This window comes from Canis aureus, chromosome 29 (genome assembly GCF_053574225.1).
Source record: "Canis aureus isolate CA01 chromosome 29, VMU_Caureus_v.1.0, whole genome shotgun sequence".
NCBI classification, from domain to species: domain Eukaryota; kingdom Metazoa; phylum Chordata; class Mammalia; order Carnivora; family Canidae; genus Canis; species Canis aureus.
This window is the reverse complement of record NC_135639.1, coordinates 405,909-429,861: the sequence shown is the minus strand read 5'-3', so window position 1 is coordinate 429,861 and position 23,953 is coordinate 405,909. Positions and strand designations below refer to the sequence as shown.

Genomic DNA, 23,953 nt, shown 5'->3' with positions numbered 1-23,953 from the left:
CATGTTCGCACCCACTTGCTCACAGTCACAGAAACATACATGGAGGTGCAAAGTCATGCACGCCCGCTCTTACACAAGCATGCACACTTGTGCACAGACACAGCACTCCCCAATGTGTACAGACCCCTGGGCAAACACGCTCGCAGATTGACACAGACGCTCACCATCACTCTCAATCACCGTGTGCACACTCTGCAGACACCTGTGCCCCTGGGGGTGCAAACCCAGGTCATGTTGAGGAGTGAGCGAATCAGACCTCTCACCTCCGTCCTAGTCTGTGAGTGGTCGGTGCCTGGACATGGGGACATTTCACACACCCCGCGGGGTCTCCACGCGGGGTCTCCACGCGGTGTCCAGCAGACCCGTAGTTCTCCACTGTGGAAGCTGTTCTGCAGCATCTGGGACTTGCCCGGCTCTCGTGGGACCCTGGCTCCGTCTCGAGTCACGTTTTGAACAAATGCCGGCGTCCGCTCTGCCCTGTGCCTGCAGCAGGGAGCCTAGAGGCCCTCGGGGGAGGTGCGCAGAGCCTCTGGGGGCGGCAGGGCCCTCCGCACGCCGCCCCGGGGACCACAGGCTTGAGGCTTGGCTGCAGCGGGGCGGCAGAGAGCAGTCACCACAGGAGGGGCTGCGGGCCACCAAGAGGGGCCGGTGTCTGCACGGAGACCCAGACAGTGTGGGGGAGATGGTGCGAGGGACGGGGCCGCAGCCAGACCCAGTGCCTTCCGTCGGGGGCATCGCCCGTGGACGTGTGGTGGAAGGGACACGCTGCTCGGGTGCCTGAGGAAGACCCGGGCGGCTGTGCAGGCGGGGAGGGCCCGGGAGCCTTTGGAGCCCCGGTAATTAGAATCCGCGGGGGTATGTGAGCAGGAGGCGGAAGGAGGCGGTCCTGGGCGGGTCCTGCGGGAGGCGTGGGGGACCCGGGGGGGACCCGGGAGCACAGAAGAGGCGCCCCCTCCCCCACTGGGAGGAGCCCCCGGGGAGGTCCCCGCAGCCACCACCTTGCTTCTGCCCAGATGTCAACGAGAGCGCCTGGCGCGGGAGACCTGCTGCGGGGAGCCTGGGGCCCAGGAAGCCGCCTGGGAGCCGTGCCGCCGACCCCGAGGGCCTGCCCCCGCGCCCTGCCCGCGAAGCCCACGGCCCCCCGGAGCCGCCCGCCAAGCCCCTCCTGTCAGCCCCGGTGAGGAACGGAGAGCGGCTGGCCAGCCTCATCCTGGACCCCCAGCGCCCTCTGGGGGACCTGGACAGGAGCCGCCTGAGGAAGGTGCAGACGTTCCCCAGGCTCCTGCCCGACGGCCCTGAGCCCAGCGCCCTCGGCCTGACCCTGGCCCCCTCCAGGCTCCAGCTGCCCGCCTCCGAGGTCTTCCCTCCAGACCCCAGGAGGGTCTTCCTCGACGGGAAGAGCGGCCTTTCCAGCTACACGACGCAGCCCCAGGCCAGGCTGTGGCCGGAGCGGGGCCCCGAGCCTCGGCAGGGAGGAGCCGCAGACGCCAGCGCGGGGCACAGGGCAGCGGGGACGCCGGGCCGCAGCCCTGCGGAGGAAAGCCCGCCGCCCCGATCCCGAGAGCCCGGAGACGCAGGCCGAGGGCCTTCCAGGGCCGGGGGGCCTCCGGACGGAGCGGGGGAGCCGGCGAGCGTCGCCGCGGAGCAGGTGGGTGACGGGCCGTGGGCAGCCCGGGGCCGCTGCCGTCCCGCGAGGAGCTCAGCCTCCCGCTCAGTCACCGACCAGCTTCGGGCGAGCTGCCGGGGCCCGCAGGGCGCCTGAGCACAGCCTGGTGCCCCGCGCTCGGAGCCCCTGCTGCAGCCTCCCTGAAGGTGGGGCGTCCCCGAGGCCTCACCTGGCTCCGGCCGCAGGCAGCACCCCGTGCGTCCCTTGGAGGAGGCACTCCACCGCTTTGGGGTTCATGTTCTTGCCGGGAGCAGCTCCCCAGGAGGAGCCCCTGACCTCTGGGCCTGTCCCCCACCCCGGCCCTCAGGGGCTGCAGCGGCTTCCTCTGCGATTGTGTGAGGACTCGGGACCTGGGTGCCGCAGTCAGTTGAGCGTCTGACTTGATCCAAGCTCCGGCCCCGCACTGGGCTTCACCCTGGACGTGGGGCCTATGCCCCATGGAGCGGGGAGCCCGACCCGGCTGCACCCTACGCCCCGGGATCATGACCTGAGTCGAACCCAGAGTCGGATGCTTGACCGACTGAGCCACCCAAGCCCCCCAAAGACACGGTTACTTTAAAACAAATGTGTACCCTGAAGATCCCAGTGCACTGACAGGTCCCGTCGCACACACGTGTGTCCACACCTCAGCTCACGCGGTCTCCACTGCCCCCTGGATCCACCCACCCGACCTCCAGCCACCAAGGCCGGAAAACCTCACACACCCCAGCCCTGGACTGGGCCCACCTTCCCATGCCCAGCAGCCTCAGACAGCCACCTGCCAGGTGGTAAACTGAGGCATGGAGTGGGCATGCCCTCCGTTGGAGGGTGGGCGCCCATGAGGGGCAGCGTGGACTGGGAGCCCAGGCACGGTCTTAACCAGCAGGTTCCCCTGCCCAGAGGCCTCATGGGACCAGGGCCCACCCAGAGCCTGCTGCAAGCACCTCCTGCTTTCCAAGCAGGCTGCCCCGCATGTGGGAGGTCTGGGCAGGGAGCCCCCCGAACATGGGCCGCCGGCCATGCTGGCAGCAGCTAGGAGAGCAGGGCGGCTGCACCCCGGGGCATGGATGGGGCCCAGGGGGCAGACGCTGCCTCTGGAACCTTCCCTAAAGGGTGGTGGCTGCGGCCCTAGCCCCACCTTCCAGCTGAGCGCATCCTTCTGACCCGGGGACATTCCCGTGTGTGGCGGGGACGGTGGGGCTAGAGTACAACTCACGGCACAGAATCTGCTGTCCCCGCCGTCAGGCACCCGGCCCCGCGTCACCCAGCACGTTCCCTGCGGTGCAGCCCCCCACCCCCACCCCCACCCCAGGCTGAGGCTCTGTCCCAGCCCCCTGGCGCCCCCCGCGCCCCTGTCTCTGGGAAAGCGACCCCGCAGGGACCTCGAGCAGGTGGCATCACGCAGCGCGCGTCCTTCCGCGTCTGGCTTCTCTCAGCCTCGTGCCCTCGGGGCGCGTCTACACCTCCTCTCGTGGCTGAGAGACGCTGCATGTGGCCGGAGCCGCTGTGCTCCTCCGTCTGTCCGTCTGTGCGGGACACGCAGGGGCCTTGCTGGTCAAGGCTGGGCTGCGTGGGAGGCACATCCCGCCCTCACTTGAAGGGGTTCCCGCCTGTCACTGGCCCAGCAGCCTGGGCCCAGCCGACCCCCCGGCCCTTTCTCCCTAAGATGCGACCTCCCCCCACAGGGCGTCTCCCTGCAGGACCTCCTGTGCCAGCTGGGCCGGCCCTTCAAGGAGTATGAGCTCTGGGCGCTGTCCCACGCGTGTCTCACTGCCCTGCGCACACACAGCGAGCACCCAGGTGACGCCCCGTCTGTGGTTCCGTTCAGCTGCCCCCAGCATGTGGCCCAGGCCCAGGACCTAGGGCAGCACATGGCCCCATGTGGGCCACGGGGACACCCAGGGGCCAGGTGGCTGTGTCCCCACTGGGGCCGGGGGTGCCCTAGAGATGTCAGGGGGCAGCAGAGGGGCGATGGCCCTGCTCTAAAGTGAGGGGGCGTGGACGGCCGCAGCCCCTCGGCAGGTGCGACGCTGTCCCCCAGGGGGCAAACTGGGCCAGGCTTGCGGCTCCCCGAAGCTCGACCCTCCTGGACAGTGTGACTGGCCGATGGCCCCTGGATACAAGCAGGACCTGGGGACGGACAATGCGGAGAAATGCTGGTTCCCCCTGTGATTCCAGCTGCCCTGACCCTCACCTTCTCTTGCAGCCTACCTGTGCCTGGACTCCGTGCTGGTGGCCGAGGACGGGGCCGTGCTCTTCAGCCCACCCCCTGCCAACGGTGCGTACCCGGGAGCCCCCCGACCTGCACCCCGCCACCGCACCCAAGGCTGAAAGGTGAACTCAGAACCTGGGCTTTTCTCTTATAGGCACTTATGACACATTTTTTCTGGCTCCTGAGGTTGCAGAGAAGGAACTGGTGACTGAGAAGGTAACGGGGCCGTCCCTTCCCTTCCTGCAGCCTCTGGGCCCCACATCCTCGGGGAGCCCCCCTTCTGCCCAAGGAGTGGGGCTGGGGGAAGAGGCAGGGGCCCGGCCCGGACACAGGGCAGCAGGTGCATCCAGAGTCCTGGCAGCACCCACCCAGCAGGTGCCTCCCCAGGGGGGACGGGCAGTGGCTCTGGGGGCATCGGCCCCACATGGGCAGGATTGTGCATGGACACTCTGGGCAGTCCTGGCCTGAGAGCCCAGGGCCAAACGTGCAGGAATATTTACCAGGCACCTGCCAAGCACAGGCTTTATTAAAGATTAAACGGTACGAACGTACGGGGCGCCTGGCTGCCCCAGTCAGTAGAGGGCGCGACTCCTCATCGCAGGGTGGTGGATTCAAGCCCCACACTGGGCATGGAGCTTACTTTAAAAAATAATAATAATAATAATAAATCAAATTGTACAAACTTGAAAATTAGGTAAACTATATTCAAAACTGAGGTGAACTCCACTTCCCCGCTCCTCCAACGTACATCTCAAAACCCCAGATCCCTCAAACAAGCACGAGAGGTCTGAAGGGTAGAGCGCAGAAGGCAGCCGGGCCGGGGCCTCAGGCCCGAGGAAGGCACAGGAGGGAAGGCCGTGCTCCCTCTCTCTACCTCATACACGGAGACACAGAGGCCGTGCTCTCAAGCCGGAGGACGTGGCAAGGGAAGGAGTGGGCCCCCAGGCACCTCTGTCCATTAGGCCAGTGGGGACCCAGGGGGAGCCTGGACCCCCACCGCACCCCCCAGCCCTGGCAGTAGCAAATGCCCCTCCCAGCCAGGTGCTGTTGGAGGAGGCCTCGTGGAGAGCTGGGGCTCCCACCACCTCGCAGCAGCCACAAGGCCACCCCCACCTCGTGCTGGGAATGGAGGCAGGTGAGGAGCAGAAAGGATGCATGCCTGCCTCCCCAGCCAGAGGAGTATCCCCCAACCCCGTTCACAGTGAAGAGGAGACCCCCCACAACTCAGGTGTCCGATGGAGCCAAATACAGAACCTGGACTCTGCCCCCACCTGGCGATAATGAGATGGTGCCCCTCTTCCTGACGGTGCTGTCCGAGAAAGCCAGGAAAAACAGGTTAAACAAGACTGAGAGTCTTACAACATGAAAATGGCCAGGTTTCAACCAAAAACCACTTGCCACGCCAAGAACCAGGAAGATCTCAAACCAAATGAAAGAAAGACAATCAACAGATGCCAACATCGACGCCGAGACACCAAAGCAGGCCTAAGAGGGAAATTCATAGCACTAAATGCCTATGTGAGAAAAGAGGTAAAAGCTCAACTTAGTGATCTGGTTCTTGGAAAAGATGAATAAAATTTTTAAACTTACCAGCAAAACTGACCAAGAAAGAAAAACAAGACACAAATTATCAATATCAGGATGGCAAACGGATCCCCACAGACCGTTTAGACATCAAAAGAATAATGCAGTGAAGGCCACAGACAACTCTACGCACATAAATTTAACAACTTAGATGAAATGGACCAACTCTTCAGAAAACAAAGTACCAGTTTCTTTCTTTCTTTTCTTTTTTTTTTCTTTTTTTAAGTACCAGTTTCTATGGCTACTGCTGGAAGTTCCAGCCACTACCATAATGCAAAAAAAAAAAAAAAAAAAATAGCAAGTAAAAAACATAAAGGCCAAGAAGAAGAAATGATACTGTTTGCAGAAGACATAACTGTCTATGTAGAAAATTCCAAGGAAGACCATGGGATTAGCGAGTGAGTTCAGAAAGCTCACAGGATATAAGATAAACGTTCAAAAATCAATTGTATTTCTGTATGTTAGCGATGAACATGCAGACCCCAAAATTTAAAATACAGTACAAAAAATATACATATACAGTGCATTTGCTCTCAGCATTGGCACCATCTTGGAAACCTTTGGGCCACGAACCAAGTGGAGGAAAAAGCAAATGCAGAGACCAAAGTGAAAAAGAAGAAAGAGGAGGCTGAGGTCCAAGTAAAGTGCAAGCTTGTGCACCCACAAGGCCACAGGAAAGAAAGGCCAGAGGCCAGGGACAGTGGTGCAAATTGTTGGACAGCCACACTTACCTTCTAGAATTTGTCTCAATGGCTCTAGAACATCCATCGCCATCTGATCACAGCCATTTCTTTTTTTTTTTTTTTAAGATTTTATCCATTTACTCATGAGAGACACAGAGAGAGAGAGAGAGAGAGAAGCAGAGACACAGGCAGAGGGAGAAGCAGGCTCCCTGCGGGACTCCATGTGGGACTCGATCCCGGGACTCCAGGATCACGCCCTGGGCTGAAGGCAGCGCTAAACCACTGAGCCACCCAGGGGTCCCTGATCACAGCCACTTCTGAGAGATCCACCTTGTTCATACAAAAACAATCCCTTTGGTCCTTTGCCCCGGAACTGTGACATTTAGGACTAATTCTGTTCTCAGTTGCTGCTGATTTGTAACATGTACAATAAATCTCTTCTGTTGTCTTAGCTGAAGGAAAATTCAAAAATAAACATAAATCTAATTAAAATATAAAATGTAGGCTCAATTTAATGTATAGTGACTCAAACAATGAAATACTTACATGTAAATCTAACCAAGCATGCGCAGGACTTATGTCTTGAAAACTACAAAACGCTGATGAAAGAAATCAAAGAAAAATCTCTGCGATAAAGCTCCAGGCAAAGAGTTTTTAAACTTGACACCACAAGCAGTGTCCATAAATGTTTCCACGAAAGGAAAAGTGGGAAAAATTAACTGCACCAAAGTCAGAAACTGACCAAGTGAGATTTTATTCCACGTATGGAAGGCTGACTCAACAATGGGAAAGCCATTAATTCAGGATATCACGTCAATGGCCAAAGAAGACAAATTGTGTTCATGTCAACAGATGCTAAGCTATCGACAAAATCTGACAAACATCAGGGTACAAACTCTCAGCAACCTACGAATGGAGGGGAACCTCCTCAACTTGATAAAGAACATCTACTAAAACCTACAGCTCACACAATTAATGGTGAGGAACTAGATTGGGAAAAACTCAAGAGTGTCCCTCTAACCACTGCAGCTTGACCTCATACTGGAAGTCCTAGGTAATGGAATAAGACAAGAAAAGAAAATGGGTACAGATTGAGAAGGAAGAAATAAAACTGCCTTTGTTCACAGTGACGTGATTGTCTATGTAGAAAATCCCAAAGAATCAACAAAAACCTCCTGGAACTAATAAGCGAGATTTTAGGATGGCAGGTTAATATGCAAAAGTCAGTTGCTTCACTGTTCACCAGCGGTGCACAACTGGCACCTGGGATTTAAAATACAATTCCATTTACATTCACACGTAAAAATCTAACAAAATACATATAAGATCCATAAGGGAAACTACAAAACTCTCTGATTAAAAAATCTAAATAAATTGAGAGATAGTCCATGTTCATGGATAGGAGGATTCAATCCCGTTAAGATATCAGTTCTTCCGAAGTTGACCCATAGGTTGAATGCAACTCCAGTCGGAATCCCGGCAAGTTACTCACAGATGTGAACGATCTGGTTTTCGAGTCTGTATGGAGACTAAAGGGCCAGTAAAGAAGAAGAAGGAGAAGGGGAAGGGGAAGGAGAAAGGGAAGAAAGTCAGGAGACTGACGCTGCTCAAGTTTAAAACTTACTATAAAGCCAGTTGTTATCACGACTGTGTTGCTGGCAAAAGACAAATAAATGGAACAGAACAGAGAACTCAGAATTAGACCCACACAAATATAGTCCATGGTCTCAGCCAAGTTGCCAAGGCCGTTCCGTGGAAAAACAACAGTCTCTTTAACAAATGGCGCTGGAACAACCGAGTGCCCGCGTGCAAAACACGAAAACAAGACGGATCTTTATTTTTTTTTAATTTATTTATTTATTTATGATAGTCACACAGAGAGAGAGAGAGAGAGGCAGAGACATAGGCAGAGGGAGAAGCAGGCTCCATGCAGGGAGCCTGATGCGGGACTCGATCCCGGGACTCCAGGATCACGCCCTGGGCCAAAGGCAGGCGCCGAACCGCTGCGCCACCCAGGGATCCCAATAAGACGGATCTTAACAAAGACCTTGCACTGTTCACAAACGTTAACTCAAGATGGATCCTAGACCTAAATGCAACATGCAAACCGTAAAGCCCCCAGAAGATACCAGAGGAGGAATCTGGCAGTAGCTTCTGGGCACGACACAAAAGCAGTCTGTGAAAGAGAGTCCGATGTGTAGGCCTCATTATAACCTCAAACCTCCAGTCTGCGAAAGACACTCTAAGGGAGTGAAAAGACAAGCCACGGATGGGAGAAAATATTTGCAGAACACACATCTGATGAAGCCCCTATATCCTAAATATACAAAGAGCTCTTATAAGTCAACAATTAACAAAACCAACCCAATTAAAAAGTGGGCAGGGATCCCTGGGTGGCGCAGCGGTTTGGCGCCTGCCTTTGACCCAGGGCGTGATCCCGGAGACCCGGGATCGAATCCCACATCGGGCTCCCGGTGCATGGAGCCTGCTTCTCCCTCTGCCTGTGTCTCTGCCTCCCTCTCTCTCTCTCTGTAACTATCATAAATAAATTAAAAAAAAAAGTGGGCAAAAGATCTGCACAGACCCTCACTGAACAAGATGGCAAGCGAGCATATGAAAGCCGTGCGACGTCATGTGGCTCGTGGGAATTGCAAACCAAAACAGGGAGACACCACTCCTTGCGATGAGGATGGCTCGACCGCAAATGCTGACCAGAGCCGGTGCCGGGTAGGACACGGCACAGCGGGAGCTCCTGGTCGCTGCTGGGGGGGCACAGCCCTTTTGGCAGCTGGGTCAGAAACTCAACACGTAGGTTCCCTGCAGCCCAGAAGCGCATTCCCAGGCACCCGTCCTGGAGAAATGAGTCGTAAATCTGCACAAAATCCTGCCCCCGGATGATCACCGCCACTGCCTCCAGAACAGCCCAGACGTCTGCCCCCGGGGCGCAAATGGTGGTAAAGCGAGCGTGGTCCCTGCGCACAGGGAGCCGGGGGTCGATAAGGCAGCAGCCTGGCTGGATCTCCGCGTATGCTGATCCCCAGAGGTCACCCGCTGTGCCCATTCATGCGAACGGCACAAAATCACGGAAACGCACCACAGATCCTAGTCACCGGGGATTAAGTGCCTGCGGCGAGGGCAGCGGGGCGCATCCCAAGGAGGGACACATCCTGTGTCGTCATCGTGTCGAGGCCAGCGTCCTGGTCGGTGTTGCCCAACGGTTTTGCGAGATGTGACTATTGTGGGGAACTGGGTACGGGGTACGCGGGTCCGTTTGTATCCTTTCCTACAGCTGTACGGGAATCTGTAATTATCTCAAAATAAAGGGTTACGTTTTCTAAAAACGTCAGTAAATGTGCACAGCAAACGGGGTCTGCGGGATGAGAGCGTCATGCACGGATCTGCGCTCCAGGAGGGGCGCCGTGGGCCGCCCCCCCGTGCCCGGTGCAGGCGTGTGGACCGTTCACCCCGGAGACGGGCACACGCAGAAACCAGGGCTGCGCAGACCTCACGGCGTGAGGAGGAAGCGTTGGTGGTGAAGCGTGCCGTGTCCGGTGCCGACCCGCGACCTCCAGCAGCCGCCGCCCGTGGCGAGATAGCCGCCCCCCGCCCCCGCCCCGCAGCGAACCGACCGCGGCCTTCCACTTGCACTTCCGTCTTGGGTTAAACGGAAACACCCGGCGGCAGGCGTGGGGGCCGCGTGTCGGCCGCAGGTGGACTCAGGTCCAAGCGCCGAGTCAAATGCACAAGCATGTCGGGGACGATCCCCAGGCTCCGTGGAACGTACTAAGTATCCCGCCCCTCTCGTCCACGGTGTGCGCCCGCCCTGCGCACGGGGCACTTAGAACAAAGTCCCATGTGGACGTAGAGGCGGGCACTTCTGCTCAGGAGCCCGGTCGACCACTTCACAGCACGCGCTGGCTCGGGGCCCCGGGACGCGGCCTCCACTACCCCCCCCAGGTCAGTGAAAGTGGGAGGGTCCTGCAGGGGCCCCGGGGTCGTGGCTGCGAGTGACCCCAGGGTGTTTGGCGACGAGTACATTCCCAGGCCACAGGCCCCTGGGGGACCTGCCTGCGGGTCCAGCTGGGCGTCTGCAATCCGAGGGGGGGTCCCCACGGAGCGGCTGCCCTGCTGGGGCCCTGGGGGCCCTGGGGGGGTGCTGAGCAGGGCTGGGCTCTTCCCCACCAGGCTTCCGTGTACTGCGTGGCCGCGGTGCTGTGGACGGCCGCCAAGTTCAGCGTCCCCCGAGACCACAAGCTGGCCCTGCCCCGCAGGCTCAAGACCCTCCTCTTGGACATGGCCAGACGCAGTGCCCAGGAGCGGCCGTGCCCAGCTGAGGCCATCAAGGTAACGTGCCACAGGCAGGACCCCAGCTCCCGGTCCAGGGCCCGGGCGGTGGCCGACGGGGTGCACAGGTGCCTGACTCCAGGACACGTGGGCATTGCGCCGGGAGGGCCGTGGGTTCGTTTGCGGACAGGTGGCCGACAGCATCTGACACCCGGTTGTCTCCGGGGAGTTCGGCCGGCCGGCGTGGGGACGGGGTGTTCTCCCCAACAGCCCAACCCCCCACGCCTCCTCCGGGTCCTCTGGGCCTCCCCTTCCCGCTGTGGTCTCTGCAGGCTGGGCAGGGGTCCGTGGGCCGGGTCCTGCCCCTCCCAGGAGAGCCCCCATCTGCCAGCAAGAGCTGCACCAGCCCAGGGGGTCCCGAGATTGTTCCCGAGATGAAGAGGCCGCAGGCGGCCACCTTCTGCAGGGGAGCCCTGTGTGGCCCCCTGTGCCCCCGGCCGCCCTGGCCGCTCCCCTGGCAGATGAAGGCAGCAGACGTCAGCCTCGATGCTGAAGCACTTTGCTCAGTGGCTACAGCAGGTGGACAGACGGGTGGACAGACCCCAGGGAAGGACCTTCCCTCCACTGCAGATCGGCATGGAGCCCGCTGGGAGTCTTCTGAGAATGAGGGTCTGGGGGGGTGCTGTGCCCACCGCCCCAGAGATGCTGGGAGCCAGGGCCCCGTCCTTCTTGGCGATGGTGCTCCTGAGGCTGGGGGGTAGGACACAGATGCTCAAGGGCAGGGGACAGGTCACCCCCGTTACCGTAGACGCTCCCACATGGTGGGCTGGTGCCCCTCCACGTGCGGGTTATGGGGGTCACAGGGGGTGACCTAGGATCCCGGGGGGCCACGGGGGGCCCTGGGGGCTGGTGCCCGGCTGCGGCGTCGCAGAGCGCCTGCACACGAGGCCTGTCCCCCGCAGGTATGCAGCACCTACCTCCTGCAGCGAGGCATGGACAGCAGAAAGATCCTGGCCCACCTGCGGGAGTTGACCTGTAAGGTGAGATGGGGCCTCGCAGGTGGCGAACCCCCTTTACTCTGCCTTGGAGGCCCGGGGGGGCAGGAGGATCTTCATTATATGCTGTTTTTTGCAAATACAGAGCGAGTTTAGGGGGGAGGTGGTCACTTCTTAGCCTCAGAGGGGCCCCCCCCAGCCCGCGCCCCGTCCTCTGCTGCTGGCCCGCGTGGGTGGGTGCCCTTCGGCCGCCACGGGGATGCGGACACATCCTGCCGGGCGACCCTTGGGGTGCTGGCGGGGTTCATAAATGCACCTGCCAGCCTCCTGGGCAAGCTGCCCCAGGCAGGGCCCTCGGACACTGGACTCGCACACACGCCCCCCTGCTCGGCTTGGGAGTCTGCGCCCCAGGTCACCCGGGGCCTCCACGGGGCCAGGAACCCAGAAAATCTTGCTGACTTGGGAAGCCGAGTGCCCCCGAGGGCACCCACGGGAAGGACGAGCCAGCCCGTCGTGTGAGCCGGTGCGGGCCGCAGCGTCCACCCTGCGCCTCGGGCCCTGCTGCCGCCCTGACCGGGCCGGCCCTGTCCCCTCCCAGGTTCCCCAGGAGGAAGAGACCATCGGCCTCCAGAACGCCGTCTCCCTGGTTGAGCTGCAGCCCAGCGCGGAGCCCACCCCAGGGCCCGGCTCAGGTGGGCCCCAGGTCCAGCCCCTCGCGCTCCGCTGCCCCCTCGGCCCTGGGGGTGCCCCAGGGCGTCCAGCGGCCTTGCCGTCCACTCCAGCCCTCGCCCCACCGCCGCCAGCCCCCGCGTCGCCAGCCACCACAGCAGGCCGGTGACCTCTCTCCGCTCTCGCCCCACCGCCACGTGCACATCCCGCCGACCGCCGCGTCCCCCCGGCCCCCCTCGGCTGCCTCCCCACCCCCGCTCAGGCCTCTGGAAGTCCCCTCAGAGACGCGCGGGGCCCGTGGGGGGCAGAGGCGGGGGCTCCACCAGGGCGTCGGCACCGGCGCTCACCCGCAGCTCGTCCCCAGGCTCTGTTGGGGTCAGCGGCCCCACCAGCCTGGAGGCCACGCAGGGGCCCGTGCCCGCTGCACCCCCCTGCCGCGAAGGGGCCGCGCTGCTGCCGGCCGCCCTCACCTCCGCAGCCTCACGCTTCAGGCCCATCGTGCTGGCATCCGACGCAGGTGGCGCCAGGTGAGCACCCCCACCCCGGAGCCTGCGGGGTCCCCGAGCCCCCCACAGTGCCAACTGCTCTCTGTGCTCTCAGGGACGGGGCGGGCGACAGGAGGCAGGCCCCTGAGGCCCACGGAGCCGCCCCCAGCTGGACGACGCCTGAGCAGCCAGCACCGGGGCCTGGACCCCAGGGAGCAGCCCCAGAACCTCTCAGGGAGCCCGCGACGGACACGGCCCAGGGGAGCCCCTGCCCCGCACCCCCTGCCCTGGAGGGGGCCTCCCCGGCCAGGCCCGAGTCTGCCACGGCTGTCCCACCCCTGAAGCCACAGGCGCCTCCCACCGCAGAGCAGGGGCCGGACCGAGTCGCACCCGGAGCCCCAGGGTCCAATGCAGCCGGCCTCGACGCCCGCTGCCCGGCCCAGCCACCCAGGAGCAAGGCCACCGAGGGCCCAGGCCAGGAGCCTGCGGGTCCCCCGCCAGCCCCCCGGGACCCCTCCACGGCCGAGGCCAGTCCAGACAGCCCCACACGCACCCGTGTCCCAGAGCAGGATGCGCAGGCCCCGGACGGTGGCCCCGAGCGGCCCCCGCCAGCAGACCGCAAGCCCGGCCCGCCCAGCCTGGACGCCTCGCCCCTCCCGAGGACAGCCTGCCCGTCGCTGCAGGAGGCCATGCGCCTCATCCAGGAGGAGTTTGCCTTCGACGGCTACCTGGACAACGGGCTGGAGGCTCTGATCATGGGTAGCGTGGGGGGCACGGGGTCCCCCAGAGAACCCCAGGGCCCGGGAGAGGCCACGAGGGGACCCAGTGCACTGGGGGAGGCTCGGCGCCAGCAGGGGCCCCGCTCGTCCATCTGCACCAGGAGCTCGGGGCAGAGCTGAGCCCCCGGGGGGGGGGGGGGGCAGGACGAGGGTCTCAGAGCCAGGACCCCCTTCCCCGCCCGCCCGTCAGCCGTGGGGAGCAGGGGACCCGAGGGGGGCTCGCCCACCGCGTAACTGGCCGCTACCGCCCCGCAAACCCAGGGGAATACATTTACGCCTTGAAAGACCTCACGTACGCCACGTTCTGCGGGGCCATCTCCGAGAAGTTCTGCGACCTCTACTGGGGGGAGAAGCTGCTGCAGAGCCTCTTCAGGGTGGTGAACGGGAGGACGTCCCCCTCCCACAAGTGAGTCCTGCTCAGGCCCCAGGCCTTCCGCACCCTGGGGTCCCTGCCGGGCGGGACGGCCCCGGGTCCACCCCCTCCCAGCCCCGCCGTGTCCCCACACACCCTCCTGTCGCCTGACGTCCAGCTCGTCCCCCTCCCCTCCCGGCACTGGCCGCCCCGGCCCTGGGGCCCTCTGGCTGGGCCTGAACCCACCCGAACCCCCGGGGAGGACAGGGCAGGGGGCTCCCGGGGTGCGGGCAGCACACCTCCCCGCTCAGCTACCGGCTTGAAGAGGCCACGTGACAGGAGCCCCAGAGGAGGGTGACCCCAGGGAACTGCATCTGCCCCCTCACTGTCCAGGTCAGCGCGGGGGGACAGCTCCCGTCCTAACGGCAGAAGGTGGGGTGACAGTCGCAGGCCTCCCAGGGGGCTGTGGGGACCGAGGGAGGTGACCCGATGCCACAGCGACCACAGCAGGCGGGTGGGGCCCACGGTCACTTCACATGTGCTGTGAGAGCTGTGAGGGCGCCTGTGCACACACGTCGACGGAGCACTGGCAGGAGCACCCCACCCCGTCCCACTCTCCCCCCCGGACCCCCCTGCGCCCCACAAAGCAGCAAACGCCACAGTTCCCACAGCGTGAGCAGGGCCCTCCGGGGACCTCCAGAAACGGGTGCCCGGGAAGCCCCGTGCCAACACTGGGCCCCTTAACTCTGGAAGGAGGGTGTCGGGACAGCCTGGGGCCTGCGCTCGGGTGCCCTCGGAGGCCCCTAGCCCGGCGCCAAGTGTCCCCCCAGAAGGCAGTGCAGGGAAGTGGTGTGGTGGGGGGGCCGGGGGGCGCCTGCATTGTCCTCCCTTCTGATGCCAGAGCTCCCGAGGAGGAGGCCGGGTCACAGGCTGAGGCCGGCGAGGCCAGCGGGCCACTTGGCTGCTCGCTGTCCAGCAAAAGGCCGTCGCTGCGTGGAGCGGGTAAGACAGGAGCTGTGCGCGGCGGATCCCCGCTGCCCCCTGCCTGTGACTGGGTCACTACGGCAGAGGCTTCCCTGCCCCTGCGGAGGCCCCAGCACAGGCTCGTTCCCTGGGGGCTCCGTGCCGGGAGGGTCCCCACGTCAGCAGGTGGGCGGCAAGCCAGAGCGCAGGGCAGGGCTGGGCGGACACCTCGGCGTCCTGGGATCACGGGCGGCAGCGTGGTGACCGGGACGTCTTGGCACTTTTCCTGCAAACTTGTGCCATTTCAAGGCTCTGGGGCTGGTCGTCCTACAACGTTAGCACAGGACTCCGAGGTCACTGAAACCTTCATAAGCTCACGGAATCCGGCCTGGGCGGTCGCGGCTTCGGGCACCAGGCCGCATGACCACGAGCACCCATGTGACGGCCACCGCAGCGGTGGCGGGGCAGGCGCCCTCCTCCCGCCCTCTCGCCCCGCACAGCCCCGGCAGGTGCAGAGCAGGGTGCCGGTGCCCAGCGAGCATCTCGGCCCCCCGGGCCCGCCTCCCCGTGCTCACCCTGCACAGGCCCTGGGGGCTCCTCTTGGGATGCCGGCCCCAGGGCAGCCTGCGTTGGGGAGGGGATCGGGGGCCTCCTGGGAAGCAGGACTGCACCCTGAACCCTCAGGACCCCGGGGGCCCCAGAGCAGCAGGCAGGGCCTCGCGTCTGCGGCTCAGCACGAGCAGCCTCTCCTGACGATCCGGGATGCGGTCGGCCCCGCGCGCTCGTGTTCCCAGCGGGGTCCTCCCGTCCTGTGCAGGGAAGGACAAACTGACCGCGGGGCGCCTGAGCCGAGCCCCCTGCCCGCCCCCATCGCTGTCTGACGTGGACGCCGACGAGCTCTCACGGGGTAACTTCGAGGTGGGATTCCGGCCTCAGAAGTCGGTCAAAGCCGAGCGGGAGCGGCAGCAGGAGGCGGGAGAGCACGGGCAGCCGGGCGGGGGACCGGGCCCCGAGGCGGTGACCCGGCTGGCCAGGCCCAAGGACGCCGGGCTGGCCGAGCTCCAGAGCTGCAGCCCCGGCTGGTGCAGCGCCTTCTACGAGGCCGACTGCTTCGGCGCCGACGTCTACAGCTACGTGAGGGAGCTGGCGAGGCAGAAGGCTGGCGGGGCCGGCGACGCGGACGCCCAGGGCCCGGTGAGTGTCGCCCGCGGCCCGCGGCTGGCGGTGCGGGGAGGGGCGTGGCGGCCGCACGTCCCCCAGTGGTGAGCCCCGGCTGGCCTGGCCGCCACAGCTGGGTGCGGCCGTGTCCCCCACGGGGGCAGGTGGGCCGAGCCCCTCCTCCAGGCCGCCTCCGCAAACGGGGGGCAGCACGAGGTGTGAGAACAGCAGAGGTGCCAGGCCCGTGGGGTCTGTCCAGGTGGCACAAGGGGTCCCTTGGCCCGGCTGTCTGAGGCAGGCAGCGTCTCCCCTGCGCCCCGCGGGTCAGCAGGGCCAGGTGGGCCTCACCCTTGAGAGCGGCCAGGCCGCCCCTGGGGAGGACACCCAGAGCCCCGGCCCCGCGCCTGCGGAGCCAGCAGCTCGGACCCAGGCTGTAGCCCCTGCGCCCCCCAGCAGGGCCCACTCAGGCCTCGGGGCGCAGGCCTGGCCTCCCGGACAGCCACGGGCAGGGCCCCAGATGCTCGGGTTCCTGCCGTGCTCCGCCCACTCCCCCGGGTCCAGGGGCCTCCCCGGGTCACCTCCCGCTGCCGCGTGGCTGCCCACACCCTAAGGACATCCGCGGCACGACCCGGGCCTGGCACGCGTGGGGATGGGGGCTGCTCCGCCCCTTCCTCCTGGCCTCCTGCGCCCCCACGCGCCGTGGCGGCCACGACACCCCGGGGCCTGGCGCGGAGGGCGACCCCGAAGCCCGGGGGCAGCCCCGAGTGGGCCCGTAGGGAAACTGAGGCTGCGAAGCGGACGGGGCTCGCGCCACGGGTGAGACGGGGCCGCAGCGCGTGGTGCGCCGGGGGCGGGATGGTCCTCCCCACGCTGGGCCGTCCGGGGGTCGCCGCGGGGCGCAGAGGGGGCGCCGGGGGGCGGGGCGGGAGGGCCTTGGAGACCAGCGCATCCCGCTCAGAGTCACAGACACGCACGCCCACGCCCACGCCCACGCCCAGGGCCGCGCTGTCCGGGGGGAGGGAGCCGACCCGACCTTACGGAGAAGCCCAGGGACCTCCGGGACCGCCGCGGCCTGGGGACGGGGCCTTGAGTCTGGAAGGTGCGGGCGGGGGTCGTCGGCACCGCGGGCCCAGCGCCCGGCCTGCAGCGCCCGGAGGAGCCGAGGCGGCCCTGCACCCCTGGGTGTCCGGGCTCCACAGGCTGCTCTGAGTAGGAGCGAGAACGTCCCGACCTGAGCGCTGCAGCCGCAGCCCTGGAAGAAATCACGCGTGGAAGCTCCGCGACACGGCACGCGGACTCGGCTTCTCGGATGTGGCGCCCGGAGCGCAGGCACCGGAGGTACCAGCGGAGAAGGTGCGCGGCCAGGAGGCAGCTGTGCATCAGCGGCGGGAGCTCGCGCAGGCCCCAGGCCGCGGAGGGTCGGCCCCAGGGCGCGGGGTCCTCGGCCGTGCAGGGGCCACAGGGGCCGAACAGCCCCGCGCGCAAGGAGGCGCCCAGCATCCCCGATCCCCGCGGGAAAGCCCAGGACCACCTGGACGGCGCGGGCGGTGAGAGGGACTGCCAGCCCCCTCCAGCCCCCTCCAGCCTCCTCCAGCCCCCTCCAGCCCCCACCAGCCTCCTCCAGCCTCCCAGAGCTCCCTCAGGGGGGAAATGCGCGTGGCAGCATGCGGAGAAAGGAGGTGGCACCACCTCCCGGGAGCCTCCTCCAAGCCTACACCTGGATTTACCACGCAACTCAGCACATACCCCGGTCCCCCCAGGACCAGGCAGGGCTGCACCACACAGGCCCAGGTGCCCAGAGGGGGCGGGGACCCACGTGTCCCGCACGGAGGGACAGACAGAGGAGCACAGCAGCTCCGGCCACACAGAGCAAATCTCAGCCACGAGAGGAAGTGCAGATGCGCCCTGAGGGCACAAGGCCGAGGGAGAGAAGCCGGACACGGAAGAACGCGCGCTGCATGATGCCACCTGCACGAGGTCCCCGCGAGGTCGCCTTCCCAGAAACAGGGGGCACCGGAGCACGGGGGCAGGAACAGAGCCTCAGCCTGGGGTGGGGGTGGGGGTGGGGGTGGGAGAGGCCTGGGGACCGGGCTGGGGTGGGGATTGGGGCTGCACCGCCGTGACCCAGGTGACCCAGCTGGGTGATGCCGCTGAACAGCACGATGAAAAACGGTAAATTGTACGTTCTATAGATTGTCACAAAAAACTTTTGAAAATGAAATGTAAAAGCCAGCTGAGAACGAGGTGCCTGGGTGGCCCAGTCCGTCAGGTATCCAACCCTTAGTTTCAGGTCAGGTCATGACCTCAGGGACCCAGCTTTGGCCCCTCCCCACTGTGCCACGTGCTCGCTCTTCCTCTCAAATAAATCAATTTTTTAAAAGATTTTATTTATTTATTCATGAGAGATACAGAGAGAGAGAAAGAGAGAGGCAGAGACACAGGCAGAGGGAGAAGCAGGCTCCATGCAGGGAGCTCGATGTGGGACTCGATCCTGGGTCTCCAGGATCACACCCTGGGCCAAAGGCAGGTACCAAACCACTGAGCAACCCTGGGATCCCGTAAATAAATCAATCTTTAAATAAAATAGTTGAGAACAAAATGGGGCAGACGACCAGCGGCCCTGGGGACGTGAAGCACAGGTCATCACAGTTGAGTCGAAGTGAACGCAGAAGACGCCGGGCGGCATCCCCGGGAGGTCCCTCTGCCGTCCCTTGGTCCGAGCCTGGGTGTTCGCACCGGCCTGTCACCTTGACCTCAGCTGGACCAGGACACGGGCCCCACTGACCCAGGAACGGGGATGATGGTGGCACCGGGGGCCATGCCCCAAGTCACAAAGAACGTGGCCTCTCGGAGGCCCCAACAGCTTCATCCTCGCAGTTGTGGGGAAGGGGGACACCCAGAGTCCAGGTGTGGCCTCCAGCGCCTCAGGTCGTTCTCATCATCCTCTGACATCACAGGTCACGCCCACCGACCTCGGTCACACCATGTGGGGACCGCAGAGGGTGGCTCTGGTGCGTGTGAGTGCCCATGGGCCCTGTCGTCCATCCCTGGCTCCCCCCGGCAGCCCCAGGCAGGGACACACACCCACCGGGGACCCCGGGCCCCGTCACCATGCTCCCACAGGTCTTGAAAGGGCCTCGCGGACCAGAGCAGGACAGGAGGTGCCGGCGGCCACGACCCCAAGGTGGACGAGCTTCCCTGGGCCTCGGGCTCCGAAACCAAGGCTCGGCCCCACGGGTGCTCTGGGGCGGCCCCCGAGGCACAGTCTGGGGGAGACAGGCCGTGCGAGAGGCGCTGCAGAGTGACCTCAGTGACCTTGTTTTCCTTTTCATTCCCGCTCACCTGGGAAGACGTCTCTCCTGGAACCGGAATGCAGACAGGTGAGCTTCCCGCGCCCCACGCGTCGTGGGCGGGCCGGACGGGGCGGCCGTCGTTGCGCGTTCCTCTCAGAACCCGCCGCATCTGCCTCAGAAGGGATGGACTGGACACGCGTTCACACTCGCTGCCCACACAGGGCGAGTGTGGGGCAGGCCCGGGCGTGGCGTGGGCAGCACGGCTGAGGGCATCGACAGGAGCGTGAGCGGCCGGGCCTGGGGCCCCTGCGTGAGTGTGGGCTGGGTGCCCGCGGCCCCTGCGGCCCCGGGCTGTCAGGCTTTGTTGTCGGCGTTCGGTGCTGATTCCCGTTCAGCCTTTCCTCTCCTTGTCTACGCGTTCCCACTTTCCGGCTTCCTTCCAATGGGTTGTCCTGGTCCGGGCCGCCCTCAGGTCCTGCACCAGGAGCCGCGTGTGCTCCGGGCCTCGAATCCACACTCACTCCTATGACCCCAGAGAACCCTTGGCTGGCTTAGGCCCGGAAGCCTGCCCGCCCGTGCCCCCGAGTGTACCTAGGCCTGGCCAGTCCGTGTCGGGCCTGCGGCCACTGTGCAGACCCCAACATCTAGGAATTTTAGTTCACTAGACTTAGTTTTAAAATCAGTCAAAAAGGTCCTTTCCGAAAAACCAGTCTGTAGTTCTGTGGGGTGAGAAGTGTGGCCAACAAACTTCATACCTAACTTCATAAACGGAAGTTTCCAAGATGCCGGGACTTGGAGCCCCACTCGGGCAGGAAGCGGGTGCGTGCCATCGGTCCAGGCCCGTACCTGGACAGGTGCGAGGGGCCGACGGGGCTGGAGGGGGCTGTGTGCAGGCTGTCCCCCAAGGGCGCTCTCCGCATGGCGGTCCTGAGCCGCGCAAAAGGAGGGCTCCCCACCCAGGGCTCCAGGCCGTCCCCCGCTTTGGGCTTTAGGGGTCGTCAGCCGGGGTCCCCGCATCTTCAGGAAGCCGGATCGCAGAGAAGTGTGTGTGGACAGGACGGCAGAGACCCCGGGGGGTCAAGCCAGACCCTGGGGGTGGGGTGGGGCGGGGGGCGAGTCCCTGTGAGCACAGTGCTGCGGGGCCGCTGCGGGGACCGCTGTGTCAGGCCTCGTACCACCCGGCAGCCTGTCGGCAGTGACCTCACAGGCCGGATCCGTGCCATCCACCGGCCACGTGCGGCTGAGCTCTCGAGGTGCAGCCCACAGACCCAGGAACTGACATTTTTGTGTCCTTTCTGTACGAGAGACGCCACATGCGGCCAGTGGCTCCCCGCTGCAGGCGCGCAGGTCCTGCGCACCCGGTTCTGCCCACGTACCCCGGGGGTCAGTCCCGCGCCGACCCTGGCAGCTAGCCGCTGGGGCCTCCAGCCCACTCGGGACACCATGACCTCCTCGTCCTGCGGTTGGAAAACGAGCCAGAGGCCTGGGACCTGATTTCACGTGGCAGAGGGAGGAGGTGGTCGGTCTGTGCCGCGTCCCCCCACAGCAGGCACGGCCCCGGCCCCGCAGCACCCCAGTAGCACCTGCTCCCCGCTGTTCAAACAGCCGCATGAGGAACCACCTTTCGGGTAAAACCACCAGATATTCAAACATTTAAATACAACACCACCTGCATTTTCAATCTCACAAGCCGCACAGAAGTAGGTGTTACCAACAAAGCGAAGTCCCTCGCGGCAGTTGGACAGGTGAGGGGGAGCTCGTTCGGGGTGCCGCTGATCCCCGGGCCCGGAGGAAGGCCACAGTGTATCCGGCTTTAGGTGGAGGCTCCGGGCGGTGTGGCCGCGTCAGGGCCCCGGGGCCGGCCGGGAGGAGAGGTGCCAGGCCACCCTGACTGCTCCGCAGCCCCGGGCCCCGGGGTGGGGACATGGAGCCAGGCTGCACCTGTCCCGAGAGGGTTCTGGTCGTTGCTACCACTGGCTGCCTGAGCCGGCCCTGCCCGGGGCTTTCCTGTGACACAAGAACCCTGACCTGTGCCTGTGGGGAGGACAGAGCAGGGGGCACCACGTGGCCAGGCCCACTTGGGGGGTCCCCTGGGAGGTGCCTGTTCTCCAGGAGGAGCTGGGACCCCCACTCCTGGGCACCCCACAAACCGTGACCCCCAGGAAACCCCCTGAGGACATGACTCACTGGAAGGCCGGGGGGCAGCAATGACCCCACGTCCAGGCTGCTGTCCCCACGCAGGGCGGACAAGGGGCCCGGGGTAACGAGGGTGAGTGGGAGGAGTCTGCGGCAGGGGCCCGGGGTGTGCGGGGGCCTACAGGGGCCTGGGGGGCAGGATGGCTGGAGGCGCTGGCCAGCAGACCCCACCACCACCACCACACCCCACCCCGCTGCCAGAAGCAGCGCTGGAGACCCCCTGAAGTGCAGTCCCTGGTGGGTGGGGCAGCATGGGGGGGCTGGGGGAGCCACTGCGGGGGCTGGGGGCCCAGCACTGCTGCTGGGGGTGGCGGGCAGGGTCCGGGTCGGGGACCAGGTCCGGGTCCAGGTCAGGTGCTCACCACCCCAGCCGTCTTCCGAGCTCACTGTCCTCAGTGGCTCAGTGGGATCTACCGACGTGCTCTGTCTACACCCCAGTTCTGTGGACTCTTAGGATAAAACTGCCAGTTACGTTACCAGAAAAACAGGTTTATTTGGGAATCGCACAGAATGGCAAATTAAGGCAAAACCACAGGTGAGCCCTGGGGATGGAGAGGAGGCTCTTTTATAGAGAAAGTTGGGGCGCCCGCTGTAAACTAAAACCCAATTGGAGTAAACTGAGGGCTGCAAGAGAAACGGCTTCTCATTGGCTGGGCCCTGGCCGTCTCTCATTGGCTGGGCTGTTGCCAGGGCAGGAGGAAACCTTCCCGGTCCCTCCAGGGTAGAGCAGTGTGTCCACCTGCAGGGTTCCTTGCTCCACCACCTGTTCCCAGAGAGGGGTGCCGAGGGCTCCTCCTGTTAGCGTCCACACCCACTGTCACGGTTTCCCCTCTCATTTCCTCGTCCCTCCATCGGATTCCTGTCCCCCGTGGCGCACAGATACTGTTTCTGCAGCTGGGTGACTGTGTCCCTGGGAGGTCCCCACGTGGCCGCAGAGGTGGGGGAGGCCACTTCTGGAGGCTGCGCTGGGACAGGTGCACTCGGAGACAGGCGGGCGGATGGCGGGCACCTGCAACGCTCACCGGCTCTGTCCTGCCAGGAGCTGGAGCAGCAGCTCCTGATAGAGAAGAGGAATTACCGGAAGACTCTGAAATTCTACCAGAAGCTCCTTCAGAAGGAGAAGCGCAGTAAAGGTAGCAGGGCGCTGGGCAGGGCACCCGTGGGGGAGTGGGGGGCACTTTGTGCCCACTCTGCCCGCCCACAGGTTCCGAGGTGAAGACCATGTTGTCCAAACTGAGAGGCCAGCTGGAAGAAATGAAGTGCAAAGTGCAGTTCCTGGGACTGGTCAAGAAGTATCTGCAGGCAAGTCCGCCGCACCCGGCCCACCCCCTCCCTCAGCACCTGGTGGCAGAGGCCAGCCAGACCGAGGCGCCCGCTTCCCCGCACACACAGGTCATGTATGCCGAGCGGTGGGGCCTGGAGCCCTGTGCGCTGCCAGTAATCGTGAACATCTCCGCGGCCCACTGCGACACGCTGGACTTCAGCCCTCTGGACGAGTCCTCGTCCCTCATCTTCTACAACGTCAGCAAGCACCCCCGCGGTGGCAAGCAGAGGAAGGCCCGTGTCCTGCAGGCCGGCACGCCGCTGGGGCTCATGGCATACCTCTACTCCAGGTGCGGCTGCCCAGCCCCAAGTGGGGAGGCGGGCCTGGGGGTTCCCTGGACCCTTTCATGCCTTTTGAAAGCAAAAGGGAGACCGAAAAAAAGAAACAGGCCCCCAGGAGGGAAACAAGGTGAGGAAAGTCTCTGCCTTCCCTCATCTGACGTGGGTTTATACGTTTTTCAATTTAAATTTTTTTTCATCAGAACTTTAAGCCTCCTGTGTCAGCTCAGCTGCAATTTGCCTCCCTTGCCAAGCTCTTGGGTGGACGTGCACCTGCAGCCTCAGGTGTGCCAGGGCAGGTGCTTCAGGGAGGAGCCAGGAGCATGGCCGTGCAGAAGTAACAGCCCAGGGGGCCCCTAGAATTAAGCAGACACAGAAGCCTCCGGGACATGCCTGGATCCTAGCCACTTTGCCACGTCAGAACACCCCGTAATTGTCTAGCCCCCCGGACTGCCAGGGAGGCTGGTCTCAGCATGCTCGCTGAATTCTTTCTGCAGCCACTGTTTCTGGGCAGGAGCACTATACCCATTCATCAGACACCGTAACTGATAAATGTGCATGCTCACCGTGCGCAGCAGGGAGGCCAATCCCCTCACACTCAGGGTCACAGAACCCCAGGACACCCTCACACCCCTCTACCCTTGTGCCCACCAGTCCATCGGCACGGCCACATGTCCTGTGTGGATGGGCCTCTCAGGTCCACCTGGTATGCAGGTGCAGGACCACTTGGCAAGTCCCCTTGACCCAGTGGCCTGGCCCACACCAGGCACAGGCCCAGCAGCTCAGGGTTGGGTACAGATTACCTTCCCAGACAGGGGTGGGAGGCCTTACCCAGTCTTGGCTTTGGGAGACCCATAACACTCTTGGGAGCTCCCAAGACCTTTGAGCTGGAGGCTGTGGTGACGCTAGAACTGATGGTCAGGTGTCAGCAGGGTACACGGGGACACTATCAGAGAACAAGGGAAGTCCCCGAGAGCAGGGGCCTCCCAGGACAGAAGCCTCTTCCCGTGTACCCTGTTCTCCCAAGCTGGGCTCCACCTGGCTGCACTAGGA

The 23,953-nt window shown here is 63.9% G+C and overlaps 1 protein-coding gene across 1 annotated transcript in view; it reads left to right on the top strand.

Moving 5' to 3' along the window:
* KNDC1 (kinase non-catalytic C-lobe domain containing 1) overlaps positions 1–23,953 on the top strand; it is a 51,843-nt gene that overhangs the window by 17,827 nt on the left and 10,063 nt on the right. The window contains exons 6-21 of the mRNA XM_077877096.1: positions 1,014–1,648; positions 3,331–3,445; positions 3,852–3,923; positions 4,012–4,073; positions 10,310–10,468; positions 11,371–11,448; positions 12,002–12,095; positions 12,437–12,599; positions 12,673–13,316; positions 13,598–13,742; positions 14,590–14,690; positions 15,469–15,845; positions 19,160–19,189; positions 22,338–22,431; positions 22,503–22,594; positions 22,685–22,911. Coding sequence (XP_077733222.1) covers positions 1,014–1,648; positions 3,331–3,445; positions 3,852–3,923; positions 4,012–4,073; positions 10,310–10,468; positions 11,371–11,448; positions 12,002–12,095; positions 12,437–12,599; positions 12,673–13,316; positions 13,598–13,742; positions 14,590–14,690; positions 15,469–15,845; positions 19,160–19,189; positions 22,338–22,431; positions 22,503–22,594; positions 22,685–22,911 — 3,088 coding nt within the window. The remainder of the gene's footprint in view (positions 1–1,013; positions 1,649–3,330; positions 3,446–3,851; positions 3,924–4,011; positions 4,074–10,309; positions 10,469–11,370; positions 11,449–12,001; positions 12,096–12,436; positions 12,600–12,672; positions 13,317–13,597; positions 13,743–14,589; positions 14,691–15,468; positions 15,846–19,159; positions 19,190–22,337; positions 22,432–22,502; positions 22,595–22,684; positions 22,912–23,953) is intronic.